Source organism: Strix aluco, chromosome 5, assembly GCF_031877795.1.
Source record: "Strix aluco isolate bStrAlu1 chromosome 5, bStrAlu1.hap1, whole genome shotgun sequence".
In the NCBI taxonomy this organism is placed as follows: domain Eukaryota; kingdom Metazoa; phylum Chordata; class Aves; order Strigiformes; family Strigidae; genus Strix; species Strix aluco.
Window position 1 is genome coordinate 29,901,604 of NC_133935.1, and position 19,398 is coordinate 29,921,001.

The window sequence follows — 19,398 nt, forward strand, 5'->3', positions numbered from 1 at the left end:
TACAAGCATACAACTGCCTCACTTAGTCTAAAGGTCAGTGCAATTAAAGTCAAAAGACTGCCTTCTGGCAGGGCTCACCTGCGTGAGCAGATTTAATCATTCACACAAGGGAGAGGGAGACTCGCAGGCAGGAAAGGAGTAAGAAAGCCATGGGAGGAGCGAGCACAGCTCAGGTTCCTTGTGTGCAATGAGCCACTGTTCCTCTGCACACAGGAGGTGAGTCCTTCCTCCAGCATCCTGGATCCAGCAGTACTGAAAGCCCTGTGAAAGTAATCCACTTGTTTGTTTTTCAGCACATTACCTTTTAGCAGGGATCAAGCCATGACCTGCGCTCTCCCAACCCACTGTTAGAAACCAGTCACTGCGCTGCTGGTACTTCCTCCCACCTCCCTGGACAGACAAGGGACTTTCCTGTGATTTCTGAGAACCAGGTTTTATTCTCCAGCTAGACATCACTGACCAATAAAGTTCTCTTTGCTACAGACCTACAAAAGGAGATCCATAAAATATTTCTATTTTCTCTCATAAAATTATGATGGGAGCCCAGGGATTTGTAGAGTTGTACTTGTCCAGCGACACAAGGACAGAGGAACAAAGAGACAGGTTTCACAAACAAGGCAGAGGCATACTCAGCTTTAAACAAACCCACCCAGGGCAGGTATGTACCCACATCTTGCAGGGAGCAGCTGCCCTCTGCTCTGGGCTATCAGATGCTAGACAAAAAGAAAAACATTCCTCCTCTTAACTCAGCAGCAGCAGCTCTGCAGATCAGCTCTCTGCTGATAAACACAGGCTCCTAATTCCAGCTGCATTCCCCATTTTGAGAATAAAGCAGCCCTGCTCCTCAATGCCCTTTACAACTACTGCTGCTCAAGAGAAGTGGGAGTGGGAGGGAAGGGTTACAACACTGTCCACCTCCTAAAAACCCCAAACCAGAAGAAAACCCCAGGTTGTACAAGGCCCCTCAGCTCCCCCAGGCAGGAATGCACAACGTGGATGTGTCCAGAGGCAGAGGTACAGCCACCCTTTTACTTCAGGCTCCAATGAGTTTCTTGAGGAATGCCTCCAGCTGATCCTCATCCTTTATCCCCACAAACTTATCCACAACATCTCCGTTCTTCATAGCCAGCACAGTTGGCACTGCTGACACCTGGGTGCAAGAGAAACAGGGAGACATAGGTGAGGAGAGGCTGTGGGGAGCACAGCTGCACCTGGGCCCCAAATGGAGCTCCACAGAAGTGGCCGCAGAGGAACTGAGCATACACTGCTCAAGGGTAACATGTCTGCTCACGAAACACAGGCCAGCTGAGCTCCATGCTCCCTTGGCCTCATCTCTGCACTGACTTACATCACACTGCTTATGTCAAGGCTGAGCAGCTTTTTGAGTTTAAATAAGAGCCAAAATTTTAAAGACAAAACCAAAGATAATATAAAAACAAGGCAAAGCTTCTCCCCCCTTCTCCAGTACAAATTCCTCTTCTCCTTTCCTTTTGTCCTATCATAAGCAAACAAACCCAGTCTTTTACCAGGACACCTCTCAGACATGACGACCTTTGGACATTTTATGGCCACAGTGGTATGACTGGACCTGTGTTCTTCTCCAGACAGGACTGGAGCTGCAGGAGGGTTCTCTGCCTCATCACTGCACAGGCAGATTTCCCACTTCATCCTACCACAGTAACGACAACCCCGTTCCTTTTCTGCTCCTGTTTTCAGTGGTTTAGCTGGTCACACGTCAGTGCTGTCCACTGTGGATCCCTGATGATTAGGTAAGAAGTGAAAAAGTCCCTCTGACCAGAGCCAGCAGGCTGCTCCACTGCTCTGGATGCTGCTTTTTTAGCCTAGAACAAAGTTTTCTGGGAACTATCCAAGAAAACGGCGGTGGAAATGACAATGATCCTCAGGGATTTGCTGGCTGACCAGTGACAAAAGAGACCCTGGGGACATGATTGAGAGAAGGAGCAACCAGAGCTCAGAGAGCTGTGGCAGAGGAGAGATCTGGTGGTGTTTCTGACCCCACAGCTTTGGTGCCCTTATGTCTGCAAAGCCTCCCTTCCTAAACACGTCCTGTCCTTATCTCGCCTGCTGCCTCCCTGCCAGCCCATAGGGCCTTCCCACATGCGCTGCCAGCCCTGCTGCCAGCAAGGATCTGCAAATCCTTCCTCGGGAAACCTGCCAGAGGGATGGCTTTTCTCCCATCGGGAGACTGAGATGAAAGGGACATTTTGTGCTTCCCTTCCCACCGGATCCCAGCCAGCCAGTCCAGCGTGGCTCCCTGCAGCCTGACTTCATCTGAAGGGACAGGAGCGATGGGGCTGCTGCAACGCATGATCTTCAGCTCCTCCTAGTGACTGGCGGGAGCAGATCCGGAGGGCTCAGGCCCCAGCACTAGCAATGGTGCTACCAACATGCTCCCTTGTGATTTTAGGAGTGAGAAAGGATGGTACCAGCACTGCACTCAACCCGTCTCTTCCTCCCCGAGAAGGGCAAAGCTCCTGTGAGCCTCCCTCTGGTTTGCAAGGTGGGTTAATAACGAGGAGAGTTGCCCCAGCTCCATCCAAAAAACCAGCATGCCCAACCAGCAGCAGCATCAGGCCATTACGGCCTGGGTGAGGAATGGGCAACTCTTCAAAGCACTACAGAGAAGCAGCTAACACTGAGTTACAGGACTATGCATGCTGACCAGCGCACCCACGAGCTTCACAGAGCCTCAATCCCTCTGTCTCTTCCCCTTTTTGTGCTGGTGAGCAAACCCCAAGAACAGGTGGCAGGTCTGGGGCTGTTGCTGCAGAGCTGGGTGAGAACCAAGGGCACTGAACAACTTGCCTCTGCCCAGAAAATATGACATTTTTGACAGCTTCCTTCCTGCTAGCTGCAGCAAGGGCAGCCTGTTAATAGAGCATGTACTTTATTTTGCTGCTTGAGAAGCAAATGTCATGGGAATTTCTAGAACACAAAGTTGGGGACTTTTTTTGGGTCCCGTCTGCACTGAACTTAAACCCTCCTCCCTTAAGAGCATTTCTAGAGAAAAAAATCAGGCTGCTTTCGATCAGCACCGGCCATACAGATGAACAAACGCAGCCATCCAGGCTATTCTTGGCAGCACCCATTCCAAGGGAACTCTCTCCCATCTGAAACTGGGGCTTTTACACAAGCTCATATGCCACAGTGGAGCAGGGGGAAGGATTTCAGCCAGGCTCCAGAATAAGGCATAACACAGGACCAAGGTCTGCTGATGAACAACCGTCCCTGTATCCAGCAGCTCTCCCAAGCTGCCCACCTGCAGCAGCTGGAGAAGGGGCTGCTCTTTCCCAGTGGCCACATGCATGGGCAATGGGTCAAGGCAAAAGATGAATCTGAAGAATTTTAAGAGACAGCAGATTAAACAGAAGTATTCCTTCTCCCTTTCTGCTCTTGGGGTGAGAGGTCACGAGCAGGCTGGAGCAGCAGAGAAATGCCAGAACCAGAGATGAAAGGTGTTAGATAAAAGGAATCCCCAGAGAAAGAACTTCTGTGCTGAACATAACTGGATGGGGAAGGGTGCCGGGGATGTTTCTAGTCACAGGAAACATGTCCCTGCTCCATGCTAAGCTGAGACAGCTAGGAGCCAAGGGCAGACGGCAGTGTGTGTGAAGCAACGTGCTGGCATTCCTCAGCTCTTCCAGGGGGTCTCTCCCCTCGCCCTGCCTCGCCACCCCATGCCAAGGAGGCTCCTGATGAGGATGTTGTGCAACTGGGCAGCAAGCTGGTGGCTGCATGTGTGGGCAGGGGAATAAACATGGATGGAAGGAGACTTCCTGGTAGCTAGGAGTGGAGGAGTTGCAGGGGAAGCATGGACACTGAAAACCCCCAAAACAAAAACTTTCTCAGCCTGCAGACATCTGATCCCCAACAGAATGGCTTTAAACAAATAAATCTTTCCTGATCCCTCCCAAACACTACCTCTGGTCCATCTTTGATCTCAACTTGGTGTCCTCCCATCAGCCCTTATGCTTACATAGCCTTAAGTGGCAACTTCCCAGAAGATGAAGCAAAACCTAGCACGTGCTCAGCACATGAGCCAAACTTCCACCCTGAAAAGAATGCCCCGAACTATGAAGATCAAAACAAAAATTCTTCCTTTACCCCTACTCATTTGCAGCTATCCTACTCACAGACACTGCCTAGGGATGGGCTTTTAGCCATAGGGGTAATGGTCAAGACCAGATACATGCATCACTCCAAGAGCAGATGATGCAGCAATGATCCCCAGGCCCTCCTGCAAAACAAAAACTTCATCATGTTTGTATATAAGGTTCCAGAATGAATTGCTGGAAACTGGCCCTTGCCTGCAGCTTCAATCCTGCCTGCATCTATGTCACCAGGGCTGAAAGAGAAGCAGACCTTGCAGACAAATGCGTGTACGCAGCAGGCTGTGCACCCATCCGGTGGGAGAGCACATGCAGCGTGTCATCAACCTGCACAACTTGGGAACTTGCAAGCCTCTAAAAAGACATTTCTTCACATGCACACACTCTGTCATTTTCCAGTCATCTGAGATTATCTTCTTGTAATCCCAGCTAATTCAATCTACTGGAAGGCTTGGAACAATACAAGAGTTAAAATAATCATCTCTGTTCTCTTCTCCTTTTCTCCTTAGGTGGTTGCTACCAGAACCTTGCCTGCATCTATTAGGATTTATGTGCTTTCTGACCACCACTGGAACAACCTCACCTTCTTCAAATTCTCACCAGCACCCTCCAGTTACACAGCCTTCGGGCTTGCGACACAGCCCTGCTCCGGGGCCAGCAGCCATCTTCCTTGGCCTGGGGCATATCTGCCAGCACACCACCACAGAGGAGAGCACCGGAGGCTCTCATACTCAGCTTGTGGAAGCTGCAAGTCATGTTTGTGGGCACCAGCTGGGTGGACATGCCACCACAGCACAGGCAGAAAGGTCTCCTTGGGGAAGAGTGGGAGGGAACAAGCTGGTTCCACTTCCTTCTCCTTCCAGCTCAGCAGGGTGTGGGAACCACACAGAGCATCTCCTCTATGCTCAACAAATTGACAGCTTACTCAGGAAATGGTTCACACTTTGCTGGGCAACCTGAGGAGCTTCCCATGCTAGCCTCCACCCTGGAAGCAGGATTTCACCTGCAGAGAGGGAGCAGCTCCATCTGTGTGACAGGCGAGTGAAAATTAAGCCCCTTCTTTCCTGTAAAACACAGCAGCAGGATGCCCTGGCTCTGTAGACTGAGTGGCTGTTTACAAGGAGAGACAACTGAGGTGAGCAGAGTCACCAGAGCAGTTTTTATGTTTCTTAAACTACCTAATCATTGACACAGGGTAAAAATCAATCAATCAATCATGTAAACCAAAGACATGGCCTTCTCCAGTCCCTCTGCTCCTTCCTGGGAGCAAGGCAGCACAGGGAATACACCCAACAGCTGTGTAAAACACTAGCGTAAGCACCAAGGTCCTTGCTTGTCAAAAGTGGGATGCATGCTCCTGTTGCTTACGTGTGTTCTCTGACCTGGCTTCCACCTGTCCAAACAAAACCCATGGTGTCTCCTTGTGCTGTGGCTTAAGGACGGGATATTATCACCCATCAAGAATCTTGAACAAGGAAGGGAAAGAGGGTGGGCTGTCTGCATGAAGAACCACGTTCAAGAGCAGGGGAGACCAAGGCTTGTCACCTCACATTCCTGCCCTGCACCTGAGCAGCCCATGCATGCAGGAAAATTCTGTGTGTGCTTCAGGCTCCTCAAGGCCAGGCAAGTATTTACACTGACAGATGCCTGCAAAGCCTAGAGGACACCTTTCTGCAAAATTAGAGGTGGGGATGCTGAGCACAAGCAGCAGAGCTGGAGGAGAGCCAAGCAGTGAAATGCACCTACTAATGAGTGACCTGAGGGATCAGGAACCTGTAGGCACCGGGCTTCTCCTCTCCAACAACGCCACTGCTGTGCAGGCACACCATTCCCCAGAAAGGGACCTTCTTTGCCCTACCAGCAGAAGAAAGTCTGCACTCTTCCAACTCCTACCTCATACTCAATAGCAAGGTCTGTGTGATCGTCAATGTCCACTTTGGCCATCAGCACCTTCCCATCCTGCTTGGCCACCATCTTCTCTAACCTGGGGCCTAGGATCTTGCAGGGCCCACACCACCTGATGGAGAAAGAGAGGGGACATTAGAGGAAGCAAGCACAGCAGGAGCCTTGCTGGTGCCTTTACCACCACTGCCATTCCATTTGAGAGCCAGCCTGGAAACACCGTTCCTGAACCACGGTTTAGGAAAACATTTCTCTCACAAAGGAGCTGTCAAAGGGTTCTGTGTGTGCGTGCACATCTGTGTGGTGGGGGGTGCTGAGTGGAAGAAGTAGTCACCATTCAGCTTTCGTGGTGCTTTTGATGTCATTTTGATCACACCGTGGTCTGCTCTGCCAGCCTTGGTGGTCCTCCTGGCCCCTCTTCTTGGCTGTTCATCCCTACCTTGCTTTGCGTCCTTGCTGGTGTGTACGTGCAGAGCTGTGACCCTGCTGACCACAGAGCTGCCCTAGAGAGAGTGTTGCTGCTGGCTGCGGGAGTCACAGCCCACACTCAGATTGGTTTATGCCAATCATCAGATCAGAGACTTTCCCTCCACACTCATTGTAGGGTTTACAGAAATTCCCCTTTTGCTGCAAAACTCGCAGAGGCATTGCATCTGTTCAAAGAGAGACCACCTATTCCAAACCCAGGTGCTGCAACTGCAGAATCTGCAATGCCCTGTACACAGAAAACACCCCCTGCATCCCCTAACATTAGGATGATATGAACTTACTCCATTCAAGGAAAACATGCGTTAAAGCTCCAAGTGACCTTTTCTTTTAAAATTGAAGCTCTGGTAAACTTTGTTCCTCCTCAGTCTCCCTATTAGGTTTGAGGCTTTCAGTTAGTTGTTCTCTCCTCCCTGGATGGTGCCAATTAGTGTTCATTTTGGTTTGTCAGTTTGGTCTGTTTAGAGCAGAAGCTTTTGGGCTGTTTCATACTCTGTTTGCCCAGAATCAGCCACAACAGGCTCACATGACAGCACTGCAGGACTACGAAAATACATGAGAAAACAAAGATGACCAGTATTGTTAATCCAGCAGATAACATCTAGGAATACTTTTACTGGCAAGAGGATGACAATGTTTTTATCGCTGACAAATGCTGCTGTTGGTCTCATGTGGCTGTTATTAATATATAAAGGCATTTGCTGTCAAGAGCCCGGCCTCAAGAGTACTCAGGGTAAGAAAACTGGAAAGACACAACACAACATTGCAGGGGTATACCAAGTGCAATGTTCTTCCAAAGCTGTTAATATAATTTAGAGTTTTTAAGAGGACATTTAATCCACAAAGCTAAAAATGGGAGATATCAGAGCTTTTTCTTGAGGTGTCTTTCACAGGATAATGCAATACCAGGGCCAGGGAGACACCTGAGCACTTGGGAGGTGCAGCTACGTGGCCCTGGGAAATACCTTCCTGGCACTTGTGTTCTATGTTCCTGCAGGGTGTAGCTACACCTACAGTGGAGCAACCTGACGAGTGAAACCTCTATGAATTGCATCGTAGGGGCAGAAGCACCTTTTAACACCAGACGCTCAGCAGGGCGGTCGGCAGCTCCACAGCTTGGGAAACCCTTGGGCATACTCACATGTTCAGTGTGCCCAGAGTGCCACTGTGTCACGAAAGCAGCAGGGACACACCTGCATGTATAACGGCAGAGAGGGCCACAAGAGCCATAGGGGGGAACTTACTGTGCATGGAAGTCCACCACAACAGGTTTGGGGTTGTTCACCACCCGGTCCTGGAAGTCGTTGCCATCTTGCACGTTGAAGGTGCTCCTGCAGGCTGCTGAGGTGCTGAAGGCCCTACTGTGGGGTGCCAGGGGGACACACGGTGCCAGAGGGCTCTGCAGGGATAGTGTCCTGGGAGTGAGGGACAGCAGTCGCTGGAGCACCAGCCTCTGGGCCATCTGTGGGGAAAGGAAGAGGTATGTGGGGTGGGTGCACCCCATGGCCAGTCCCACTGCAGCACTGACCTACGTGGAGTCCCCTCGGCAGGGCAGCCCCCAAGCCAGGAGGTGCCCTAGACAGAAACATACAGTGGCCTGCACAGAGGCACTTACTGTCCCTACACCCAGCCCTTGCCGCCGTGCAAGCTCCAGCCCTACAGCCGCGGGGTCCCACCTGCCATGGAGCCCCCAGCTGCAGACCCCAGCTTCCTCGCCATTGCAATGGAGCAGGGCTCCCTGCCCCAGGCACAGAGTCCCCGTTTCCCCCAGTCCTACAGAGCAGAGACCTCCACCCCCGTCCTGTTCCTTCCCACCTGTAGGGCAAGGCGCCCCAGCGACGGGATCCCCATTGCCCCGATACCACGGGGCACGGCTCCTACCAGTGGGACAGGACCCCCAGCCAGAGGGTTCCCCCCTCAGCCCCCCTGTCCGCTGGGGAAGGACACCCCCACAAGCCACGGGGGCCCCACTGCTCCTCCAGCCCCAGAGGGCAGGACACCCTAGCCAGGAAGGCCCCCTTCCCCCAGCGCCACAGGACACCACCCCCCGCACCCACAGAGCCGCCCCCCCCCGGGCCGCAGTCCCCACCCGCACCTTCCCGGGCCCGGAGGTGACCCACGCGCCACCAAACTTCCGCCCCGTGCCCCGCCCACCCGCGCGCTCATTGACCGCCGCCACAGGAAGGCTACGAGCCACGGCACAGCCACCCTCCCAGCCGATTGGCCGCCACCGCGAGCAACGCCGGTCTCTGACTGGTCACCCCGGCCGTCCTTCAAGCCCCGTAAGGGCTGGCGGGCCGTGTCACGTGGGGCGAGCCCTGGGTGCTTCCGCCCGTGCCGCGGGACCTGGCCCGGCCCGCCCGGCGCCCTCTGCCCTCCGGTCGGAGGACAGAGCCCCACCGCCCCCGGCCCTGCGGCCAGCGGTTGCCTCCCTTCCGCACCACGCATAGTGGGGCGGGGGGGGGGCACCGGGACCAGCCCGCACCCCCACGGCCTTTTCTAACCACGGTGCCCGGTGGAAAATGACGAGGAGCCGGCGTTCGCGCCCCCCGAGGGAACCGGGCCCTGCCGAAGCCAGGCTCAACAGGCGACGCTCGTCCCGCGGCACGCGCAGGGTGGGGTTGCGGATCCCCGGGACCCGCTGGAAGCAAGCGGCAACAAAGCCGCTGCGGTTTGTCACCAGCTCCAGCCCTGGGAGACAGGCGTGGAGCGTGCCAGCAGAGTCAGTGGTGCCATTTTTTCAGATGCATTGCTTTTCGAAGGGGAATCACCATTTAAGGCAACTCATATACTGTAAACGTGCAGTCTGCGGTTCTTGGAATTGGGAGGATGGAAGAGGAAACATCTGGAGAATGCATGTGCCTGTAGGTACAGCAGGGAGGCGCTACAGGGAACAAATGGAACAGGCTCTTGGTGACAACCACTCAACCCAATTCAGTCACAGGCCTTTTTCTTCCCCTGGACAATCCCAAAATAAAAAGCCCGTGGTGCCAAGGATGTAGCAAGTAGTGGCGCCTCCCAGACAACTATTGGCCACGAGAGCCGTTCCCAGCCTGGCCTTGGAGTGGGGGCAAAGCCCACAGAAGGACGGCGATCAACGCCAGCTGAGAAGGTGATTGCCCTTTCCAGCTGCACGTGAACATGTAAGGTCTTCCAGCAGCATCACCAGTGTAGCCCAGTACTCCCAGAGAGGAGCAAGAACTCATCTGTCACCTCCTTCACCTCTTCTGCTCCCCAGCCTCTCCTAGCATGAAGCAGAGGAGTGGTAGGAACTGGAGCTTTACAGAAACAGCAGCTGAATTTGAAGGATTGGAGGGAGGAGTTTTAGGTACATGTAGGTACAGCCCCCACCCCCCAGTCTGGGGTATCAGGAAGCACAAGTGCAGAGGGGTTTATTTTTCTAGATGCTAAGGGGTTGGAAAACACGTGTGGCAGTAAAAGCCTGTTCTCTCTTGCCCCCCCTCTATTTCCTAGAAATCACAGGGACATCATAAGGTCAGGATCAAAAAACTGCTCTTGCTTTGCAGCTCCAGGGCTGTGGAAGGAGCCCACAGGGAGGTGATGGACAAATGCATGTGGCTGACAGAGGGAGCAATAAAGTGCAAGCAGCCTCCCAGTCAATGCCAGTAAGATCTCAAGGTGACTGGAGGGGAATAAAATAGAGAACAAGCATTTTAACAACATCAAAGTCCACCCAAAACTTTCTTGATGGGACATAGTGCAAATAGGAGAAATATTGGTCATGCTTTATAAAAGACAGGGGCTAACCTTTCAGGCTGCTTGGTGCAGGAGAAGAAAAACGTGAGGACAGTGGAGCCGAACTCAGCGTAAGTCTCTGTGTCCCAGGCATTCCAGGCAAGCTACACATCCTTCGTGGAGGGAAGTGTCCCTTGTAGTGCTCTCCGGGAAATGACAAATTATCCAACCTATACAGTAACTAAAAAACACCCCTCTCCACTCTGAACTGCCCTACCTCAAATGCAGGAAAAATACCAGGAAGTTTGCCTGGAGTACCACTTCGGGATTCGGCACACAAACAAATTTTTAAGTATATGCAGCGTATGGCATCCAGGGACCAGAGAGCTTGCACCGGGCTGCCAGAGGGTGCGAGCAGGTCACCTCTGAAGAGGGACGTGACATTTTAAGTTACCTAGGCGTTCCTGCACTCTCTTCTGTGACCCCTGGACGTCGCTGCAGATATTGGTCTGCGAGATAAACACAAACACCACCTTCAGGCAACTCTGAACTCTGCAAGGACAACGGGGGAGCCTCAGCATCACTGGATTTTGGCCCCTTGCTTATCCTTCAGAGCACGTTGGTCCTCTTTGTAACAGCAAGATCTGAGCAGGTCTTTGGCAACTCATGATCAGTGGAAGGCATGGGGATGAAAAAGGTTTATGGGAGAGGACAGAATCCTGCTGTGGATCTCTGTTACAATATTGTCACAACAGCACCTACAGGTTTCAGTGTGGAGTGAGAAAGGTTAAAGCTCATCCTTGGCATTAACAAGATGCTGCAGTGGACGAACCGGTATCATGTGATCTCTCAGCAGACGGTCCTGTGACCCTTTGTGGTTGTCAGGGGTTCTGTCGCCCAAAAAGTCTGTGAGAGTGTAATCCTCCAGCAGGCCAGCTTCTACTGCGTGGCGCCGGAGCCCCTCGCTCCCCACGAGCCCTTGCAGTCTCATGTACCCCTGCCGACAGAAGGGAGGCAGCTTCTGATGGGTGAAGGCAAACAGGAAACAGGACTCTGCAGGGGAAAGGATCAAAAGTCAGACTCAGCAGAGAAAAATTCCCATAAACTCAAAACAAAACGCAAAAAGGATGAGGGAAGGCAACTGGTTTCCCAGCCGGCACCCTTCCCCGGATGGCAGCAGAGTAATCGACTTAATTCTGCAGAGCTCAGGAGGTGCAGGGTGGGATCTCCAGTCTGTACTCTGAGAGGAAAAGGAGCTGGAATTGAGCTTGCAGCCCTCTGGCATCTTCTTCGAACCACTTGATTCCTTCCGTGTGCCATGCGGGGTTCCTGCAGGAGGTTCCCAGACCAGTCTTCAGACCAGGAAGGGAGGCAGCAGAGGCTCTCCAGCTCTCACATCCCAGCACTCCCATTTCCCATGGGAAAGCAATCCCATCATCAGTACATGAAAAGAGATCTGGTACTGAATGGCACAAACGAACGTTCAGATCATGGAGGAGGAAGGAAAGCTGCAGCTAGAAAAGGGACTGAACCCAACCTCACACCCTGGGGCAGTCTCCTTCTGGTGATGAGCAAGAGCAAAGGCTATTTAGGAACATACACAGCACCGGCACTTTTTACTGTCTGGGGATGGCATCAGAGAGGTGTGACTGACGGTGAGACCACCAGCTTGCCACAGGGAGGTCTCAGCTATTTTCAGAAGAGATTGCTCCTGTCACTTGTCCCTCACATCCCTCCTTGACCCTTTGCTCAAATTACCTGCGAAGAAATTGCGCAGGTCAGTGCTGAGGCAGTTCTCCAAAAAACGCCTCAGCGGCAGAATGTGAGCATTAGGGGCCGTCCAGTCTGTCAGAAAGTCCTCCACAATGTGATGGACGGCATCTGGGCGGGGGAGAGGCCAATCTGGGTGCTGAAGTCTCATCTCACGCTCTGCCGAGAGAAAATTAAGGGAATCTCTCAGTATCAAAATGTCATTAAAAAGAGCTTGGGGAGTGGAAAGCAGCTAGGACAGCTCTTTCAGCTTTTGTCCTGACCTTTTAATCCCTACCTTACTTTCATTTGCAATCCCCTCCACTAGCTCTGTTCTCAACAGCCCTGCCACTGCACAGCTGCCCCTTGTCCCTGCCTGCAGCACTTCCTGTCATTTCACTCCTGTTTTCCCGGGCAGGGACTGCCAGACAGGCTGAGCTGCATTCAAGCTTTAATGATGCTACCCCATCACACTTCTTTCTGTACAAGGCAGGCTGGACTCTGACCCTAGGTTTTTGGAGATGAAGATTCAGCACACTCATTTCCCAAGGAAATCTATTCTGAGCGTGTTTGTTTGCTGGGTATAACACTCATCTCCAAACCCTTGCCTTTGGCTGCCTCTATCACTGCGTGACCTCTCAAACCTGGGCCAGCCACAGAGAGCAGTGTTCTTCTGGCGGTAACACTGAACAACCCAGCCTCATCTGCCAGGACTCTGCAAAACACATGCAGGGTGCCAGCCAAAGGGAAGCAACGTTCCTCTCTTTGAGAATGGGGAAGTTCTCAGCACGCCTGTTTGTTCCTGTTCTCAAATATGAAGTCTCTGGTAGAACCCCCCCCCACCCCACACCCTGTATCAGTCTGACCAATGGAAACTTCTTGCCAACTTCCAGCTTTTTTTTCAGCTCACACAGTGGTGGCAGATGCCCTAGAGGATGGACATGAAGGAAGTGGAGGAGAAGGGTGTGCAATGCCTTCAGGTACCCACCCCCCTCTTTGGCTCTGAAATATCTTCATCTCTCTCCATTTTGCACTCATCAGATAATTAGTGGGGAGAGGCAGGAAAGCCTACCTGTTGGGAGGTGTTTGTAAAAGTAAATAACAGGGTGCAAAAAGTTGGACTGCCAGGCATGCTGTGCCTCTCCCACGGCACGGTTGTAGTAGAAGACATCCTTGTCAGCCCCAGAGAAATTCCTCCCATATTCCATGATGATGACAAACAGCCCACTGGGAGCCTTTCTCCCCGTCTGCATTTCCAGCTCGGCCAGGACTCCAACTGGGTACTCTTCCAGGTATTCAAATGCTGTGGCATTCCTGTGAATTGCAACCACAACCACCAGACCTTTTCACCAGAGAAAAGCCAGCTGGGATCCAACACCCCCTCAGCTGGTCAAGGCTAATGCCAAAGAGCCATCAGATGGTAATTATTTTTGGACATGACAGATCTGGGCTGAACTTGACACAGACCTTATGAAGGCTGCAGATACTGTTACAAGACTCCATTATTTTCCTGGGTTATGGGATTCCTCTCTACATTAGCACTGCTCAAGGAAAGCTTTTCCCTGGGGACAGACAGTAAAAGGGTACTACACCTCTGAGCCTAGAGGGAAGGTCTGGACCATTTCAGCCCTTTAAGAGAGAGAAGTAATTGGCAGAATTAGGCATACTGGCACCAGTTGTGGCAGTGGTACAGGTTTTGAGGTGGCTGCCTATGTGATGGTAACGTCCTTAAGCAGCAACGGAGCCATTTGTGTGGTGGCACAATGGGAAGCAAGGGTAAAGAAAAGGGAATGAAACGATGCAGTGCTGGGAATAATTACTCACTCACTCTCTCAGCAGTATGATGTCAGCCAGAACACTGAACATCTGGTAGAGGCCTGAGGCTTCATTCACCCGCTTGATGATGGAATTGGTCAGCTGTGTAATAGGGTAGACTGTGGATGGCCAGGGGACACCATGGTGACGGTTTTCCAATAGGCGGTGGACTGCACGAGCTAAAACATTGAGAGAAACAAAGACAGCTTATTTAAAAATCCAAGGTTATGCTTTTAAGAAATCCAATTGCTCTGCTGCGGCACACACAGATACTGGCAGGACACAATAAATAAGCTTTACAGCTCATCCGTGCTCAGGATCTCCCACCCCAATCACCAGGAACTGCAGAGGAGATGCCCGCTGAAAGCTGATGTGATGCTAAGTGGTTGGTGAGGGGGCGGGGGGTCCTTGGGGATGTTTCATTACTTCTGAGCAGTCCTTTAATGATAAGGATGGGCACACACACATAAGACAGAAATTCTCTCTACTGCCCAAAGCCGCTGGGTTTTAACGCCAGAGCACAGACCTCTCACCCACAGCCTGTCACGAGGCAGAGCATCTGGCAGGCGGAAATCTATTGCGTTACATAAATAAGAGACAATGGGCAAGAGAGACACAAGACAAAACAAAGACAGACAACTAAAAACTTCAGATATGACCCCAAGTCACTTCTCTTCCACTTCAGATAATGCAGCTGCAGCTTGGCTGTGTTTTGTTGTTCTTGGTGTCAGCACAAGACTAAGGGTGATCTCTTTCCAGCAGTAAGCTATCAATTGTTCCTTTGAAGGGAAGAACAATTCCCACCTCTGCCCTTTCTGTACACCCCAGTACTCACTTGTATACCGGAAACCATGGATGAATCCCCCAGCAGATTTCCTGAAGTCAACAGAATGGCTAGCAGTGCCAAGAACAAAGAGCCCCCGAGTGCCTCTGGACTCGTAGCTGGGTTTGATCTGAGGATACTTCTTTTTATTCCCTTTTCCTGGCATCATTCTAAGGGATCTGATGTGCAAAAGAGAAGAGCAGGCTGTCAGGAAGGGCAGGGGTGGAAAAATAAAAACAGTTTCTGATAAGGCACACACTGTATTGCAGCCACTGCACAGCTTCATGTCCCCACTGCCTTCAGTGGGATTTACTACTACAATGAGGATCTTCCAGAAGCCAGGGGTGCTCATCTCAAGGTAGCTCTGGACAAGATCAAATTCCAGCCTGAGCCACTGACAGTGAATTCTGGAAGACAGTGAAGTTAGTAGTATCATTTTCAACTGCAGGATGTACTAGGAGACAAACCAAGGTGGAGTGAAGTTTGTGTCCTCAGGGGAAAAGAAGCAGACAAAACCTTTCTGTAGTGATCTGTACCTGTACCATCCTCATTCCAAAAAACCCTGCAAAACACAAAAACATTGCTAGCCTTCTCCATGTGATCTGGCAGGTCAGGATGTTAAGTTCTAAATGCACAAGTTTTTCTGTGTCACCCACATGCCATTTGTGTCCCAACACTGCCATCTGCTCAGCCCTAGAGCCTGTTGGTCAGAGGACAGTGGCACACACGTTCCCACTGGGACATGGCCACAGCTGCAGGGTAAACAAAGGACTGTGCAGCACCAGGTAGCTCAGAGCACGTGGAGGTCCAGGCAGTGCTGCCAGGAGACGACCTGCCCTTCCCTCTCCTCCCTACTCAGGCCCTTTACTCTAAATACCTGCTTCCCTGGAGACCCTGGTTCTCCCTCACCTGTTGTAGATAGAGAAGTCAAACTTCCAGCCCAGGCAGCGGATGACACGGTCATAAGGTGCGCGGGTGGCAAAATTATCCAGTTCATCCTGTGGGAGGGTGATGGAATCGATGCCTCCGCTGGTGTTCCTGTTCTCCAGGTAGAACCGGAGCGTGATGTGCAGCTTCCCTTTCTTGTCCTTGACAATAGCCAGATCTTCCAGGTCACCCTCCAGAAGCCCATCCAGAGACTTCAGCTGGTAGGTGTCCAGCAAGCCATTGTTAATTGCTCTGTGAAAAAAAGGAGAATGTAAGAAGGGCTGTCTCAGCTGCTGAAAACGGGACGCCTTTACCAGGGATCCCACACTTCACTTCAGTACAAAGGTTATCCCCAAAGCCTCAGGGCTCACAGGAACAGCACAGGTAACACAGCCTCGCTGCTCTTGCAAAATGTAGTCAACCTCTCAGCTCTCCTCTGTGATTGCAAGCAAAGAAATGACTTGGGAGCCAGCACTTTTTAATGATAGTTTCCAAGGGGACGTTTCCCTATTTCACACAGACCCTGAAGCACTCTCATCTAGCTCCTGTGTTCAACAACTGCAACGTGGACTGCTTTAAATCAAGGACCTAAAGAGAGAAAGCCTCATGTTTCCTCTGCAGCCCCCAGGACCACAGAACCTCCTGTGTCAGTCTGGCTCATCTCCTGGGCAAGAAGCGATTCTTCTTGTTTGTACTCCAGCTGTATTAGAAAGAGGAAAAGCAGCGGTTTCCTACCTCAGATCCCCGACGTAGTGGGTGGCCCATGAAAGGCGCACGCGGGACCGGCTCACCATGTGGATGAAATTCGTGACACCCAGAATGTTCTCTGCTGTCTCAAAGGCTGAGTTCCCTCGGCCCAAGATCAACACAGTTTGGCCAGCAAAATCCTCCGGGTTGATGGACACAGTCTCGTAACCCTCGACATATTCTGAGCCAGGAAAGTTTACCACGTTGGGGACCCATGTCCCAGTGGCGACCAACAAAGAGCTGCAAAAACAGGGATAGCACTAGGGAATGCCTGAATTATGGGAACAGGGCCGCCTCTCCCCAACTTCACCTAATAACCTGCTCCTCTCTTCCCTACCCTCAGGCCAACAAAGATGACTAGGAACATCTTTATATATAGCAAATGTCAGTGTGGGTGGTGTACATATATCTCTCCTTCCGTTGTTCATGAATATGCAAGTACTACTCCTATGTACTCACTGACGATATATATAATACTAAAGTTTCACAGGTTGATTGTATGTTGCATAAAAAATTACTTTGATTTAAAATTTGTGTTGCCTTTTAGTACAGCAGAACAAAAGTAATTTTTAAGAGGGATAGAAAATGGTTTTGATATTTTAAAATGTAACTCCTAGTCCTAAAAACATGTTAGCAACATCCCTAATTGTTAACACCAAAATTAAGTACAGTAATCTTTTTACATCTCTCCATAAGAACTTTTACTTGTACCTTAGGAAAATTTTTGTGACTTAGATGGAAACACCAGGCAGCTGAAGCTAGCAGCACTGTCTGCTGGCCCAGCCCTGCTCATGCAGCTCCCGAGAGCAACTCACTTGCGGTGCATGACTGTCTGTGATTGCCTCCTGTCCCCTCCAAGCTTGCCAGCCAGCACACCTCCAAGTGACAGCTAGCACGACCTGCTGTTGTAGAGCTGAACTTCTCAGGAGAAGTGAGAAATATACTCCGTACATTCACACAAGTAACTTCTAGGTTTTTATGAATGTAGCTCAGTGGCAGTATGGGCTACACATGCATAAGTATGACAAGGGGAAGAGGAACTGAGGGACCAGCAGCCTTGAGGGTTATTTCTCACAGTCGGCTCCCTCTACTGCAGCAGCCCCACTTTCCTCTGGTTCCCCCCTGCCAGCTCTGTGCTAGCCCAGGGCTTCAGTTTGGCTGGGGCATACTTCTAAGCACATGTGGGTTAACAGAAGTGAGGTGTCTCTGCACTGACTCACTTGAGTTTGTAATAAAGGCAGCAGTGGCTACAAGAAGTACGACTAAGTTACTTTTTTCACAGAGAGCAATCATCTAGTGATAAAACAAAAGTGATTTCAAGCTTAGTTATCAAGGATGGAACCTGTGGTGATGGTAATCGCATCCAGTTCGTGTCTGCCCTGTCAGCTCCTCAGCTAAGTCATAACATTGCTCGCAAAAGGCAACGCTTTCCCAGGAGCAGTTATTCCACCCACCCACCCCGCTGAGCCCTGCAAAATGTTTTTCCCCTGTGACAGTGGTTAAGGCTCTAAGAGGCTGTGAAATCTCCATCCCTGGAGATACTCATGCCTCAATAGCGCAAGGCTCTGAGCAACCTGACATCACTGGCCCTGCTTTGGGCAGGGGGCTTGGACAAAATGACCCTTACGGGTCTCTTCCAACCAAACTTATTCTGCGATTTTGTGACACTGAAGATGCCTGTGGAGAGCAGCGTGGCTAGCCCTGGGTTCACCCATTACCTGCACTTGTAGTTCTGCCTGTCCTGGTCAGTCAGGAGGAAGTAGTGGCCGTTCCAGGCCTGTCTGTCTTTCTCCAGCATCACGTGTATGATGGCCGTGTTGTACTGAACTCGCAGCTTCAGCAGGGAAGCAAAGTCCTCCAGGTAACGCACCATCGCGTCAGCGTCAGGGAAGAAGTCGCGGGAGTAGCGTCGGAAAAGCAGTCGGCGGTCGTGGCTGAGGAGCGAGTTCCAGTCATGGCGGAGGTTGAACTCGCTGTTGGATTTGCCCGTGTAACGCTTGTTGATGCTGATGAGCTTGCGATGGCGAGGGTAGAGGGCGAAGAAGCTGCCGGGAGCGTGGCTCCGCTCGAAGATGACGTAGTCCCGGCCAGCTCGCTGGAGGAAATAGGCCGCCTGCAAGCCCGAAGGGCCGGCCCCAATGACGCAGTAGTCATGGTAGAGGAAAGCAGCAGCACTCACCGCACACAGGTGGCCAGCGTACAAGGTCAGCCCCAGAAGCATCCCGCAGACTGCTGGGGCCATGGTGGGACCGGGATGGCTGCCCCTGCAGGGGAGAGGACCAGGGAGGGGTCACCCTGGGAGAAGCAGCTCTGGTAGGCGGAGGCCTCCCCGTAAGAGGCCCCCAGGCTGGCCAGGCCCTGCCTGCCCAGGCCCAGCCACCATGGTGCCACAACCGCCCCTCAGGGCCCCAGGTTAGGGCGCTGGCTGTCGGGGCAGGGCCCCCCTCCCTCTGCCAGCCAATCGCAAAAGGACGCCAAGGCCTTCCAGCCAATGGGCACACAGGGCCCCGGCCCGAGCCCACAGCAGAGCCTGGGGCCAGCAGGTGGGAAGGCGGGGCCCCCACAGTGCCTCTGTGCCCCAACAGCCAGTGGGAAAGCGAGGTGAAAGCCCCTCAGCCAATGGGAGATGGGGTACCCCGCGCTGCCCTCGCCAATAGGCACCTGTCTCGGCCCCGATGCCCCCCGCCCCCGCCCAATGGCGTGTGGGGTGTGGCCGGCGGCCGCGAGGCTCCGCACGTGACGCGCGGCGCAGCTGGCGAGGGGGGGGGGGGCGGGGGGGGAGCACCGCGAGCCGGCCGGCCCGGCCCCGCCAGCGGCCGCACCTGCACCGTGGAGCTGGCGGCGCTCCCCTCCTGCCGCGCCGCACGGGGACACGCGCGCGGGTGGGGGCGGGACAGCGCGGCTGCCCGCCGAGGGGCGAGCGTGGGGGAGGCGCGCGCCCCGCGCCCAGCCACCGCCCCGCGCCCGCATCACGTGACGCCGCCGTCGCTTCCCGCCGGCAGCACCATGACGCCGCCGCGCGCGTACCACGTGCCCGGGAGAGGCGGGGCGGGGCGGGGCGCTTAAAGGGGCAGCTGCGGACGGGGAGCGGAGGCCGCGACTTCCTACACCGGCTGCGGCGCC

General features: G+C 52.7%; 2 protein-coding genes across 3 annotated transcripts; both read right to left on the reverse strand.

Moving 5' to 3' along the window:
- Nucleotides 1-417: 417 nt before the first annotated feature.
- Nucleotides 418-8,662, reverse strand: TXN2 (thioredoxin 2). Of its 2 annotated transcripts, none has more exons than XM_074826540.1 (4): nucleotides 8,614-8,662; nucleotides 7,763-7,980; nucleotides 6,024-6,147; nucleotides 418-1,150 (listed from the first exon to the last, which is right to left on the reverse strand). In XM_074826540.1, exons 2-4 carry the CDS (start codon nucleotides 7,978-7,980, stop codon nucleotides 1,034-1,036), a joined length of 459 nt encoding a protein of 152 aa, XP_074682641.1. In that variant the 5' UTR covers nucleotides 8,614-8,662; the 3' UTR covers nucleotides 418-1,033. The 2 variants fall into 2 exon arrangements, with proteins under 2 accessions (XP_074682641.1, XP_074682640.1); XM_074826539.1 differs by lacking the exon at nucleotides 8,614-8,662 and adding an exon at nucleotides 8,334-8,501.
- Nucleotides 8,663-10,014: 1,352 nt separating this feature from the next.
- On the reverse strand, nucleotides 10,015-19,264 carry FOXRED2 (FAD dependent oxidoreductase domain containing 2). The gene is made up of 9 exons (XM_074826541.1): nucleotides 19,098-19,264; nucleotides 17,994-18,539; nucleotides 16,264-16,515; nucleotides 15,511-15,780; nucleotides 14,614-14,780; nucleotides 13,792-13,957; nucleotides 13,036-13,277; nucleotides 11,973-12,143; nucleotides 10,015-11,267 (listed from the first exon to the last, which is right to left on the reverse strand). Exons 2-9 carry the CDS (start codon nucleotides 18,515-18,517, stop codon nucleotides 11,002-11,004), a joined length of 2,058 nt encoding a protein of 685 aa, XP_074682642.1. The 5' UTR covers nucleotides 18,518-18,539; nucleotides 19,098-19,264; the 3' UTR covers nucleotides 10,015-11,001.
- Between the last annotated feature and the right edge of the window lie 134 nt (nucleotides 19,265-19,398).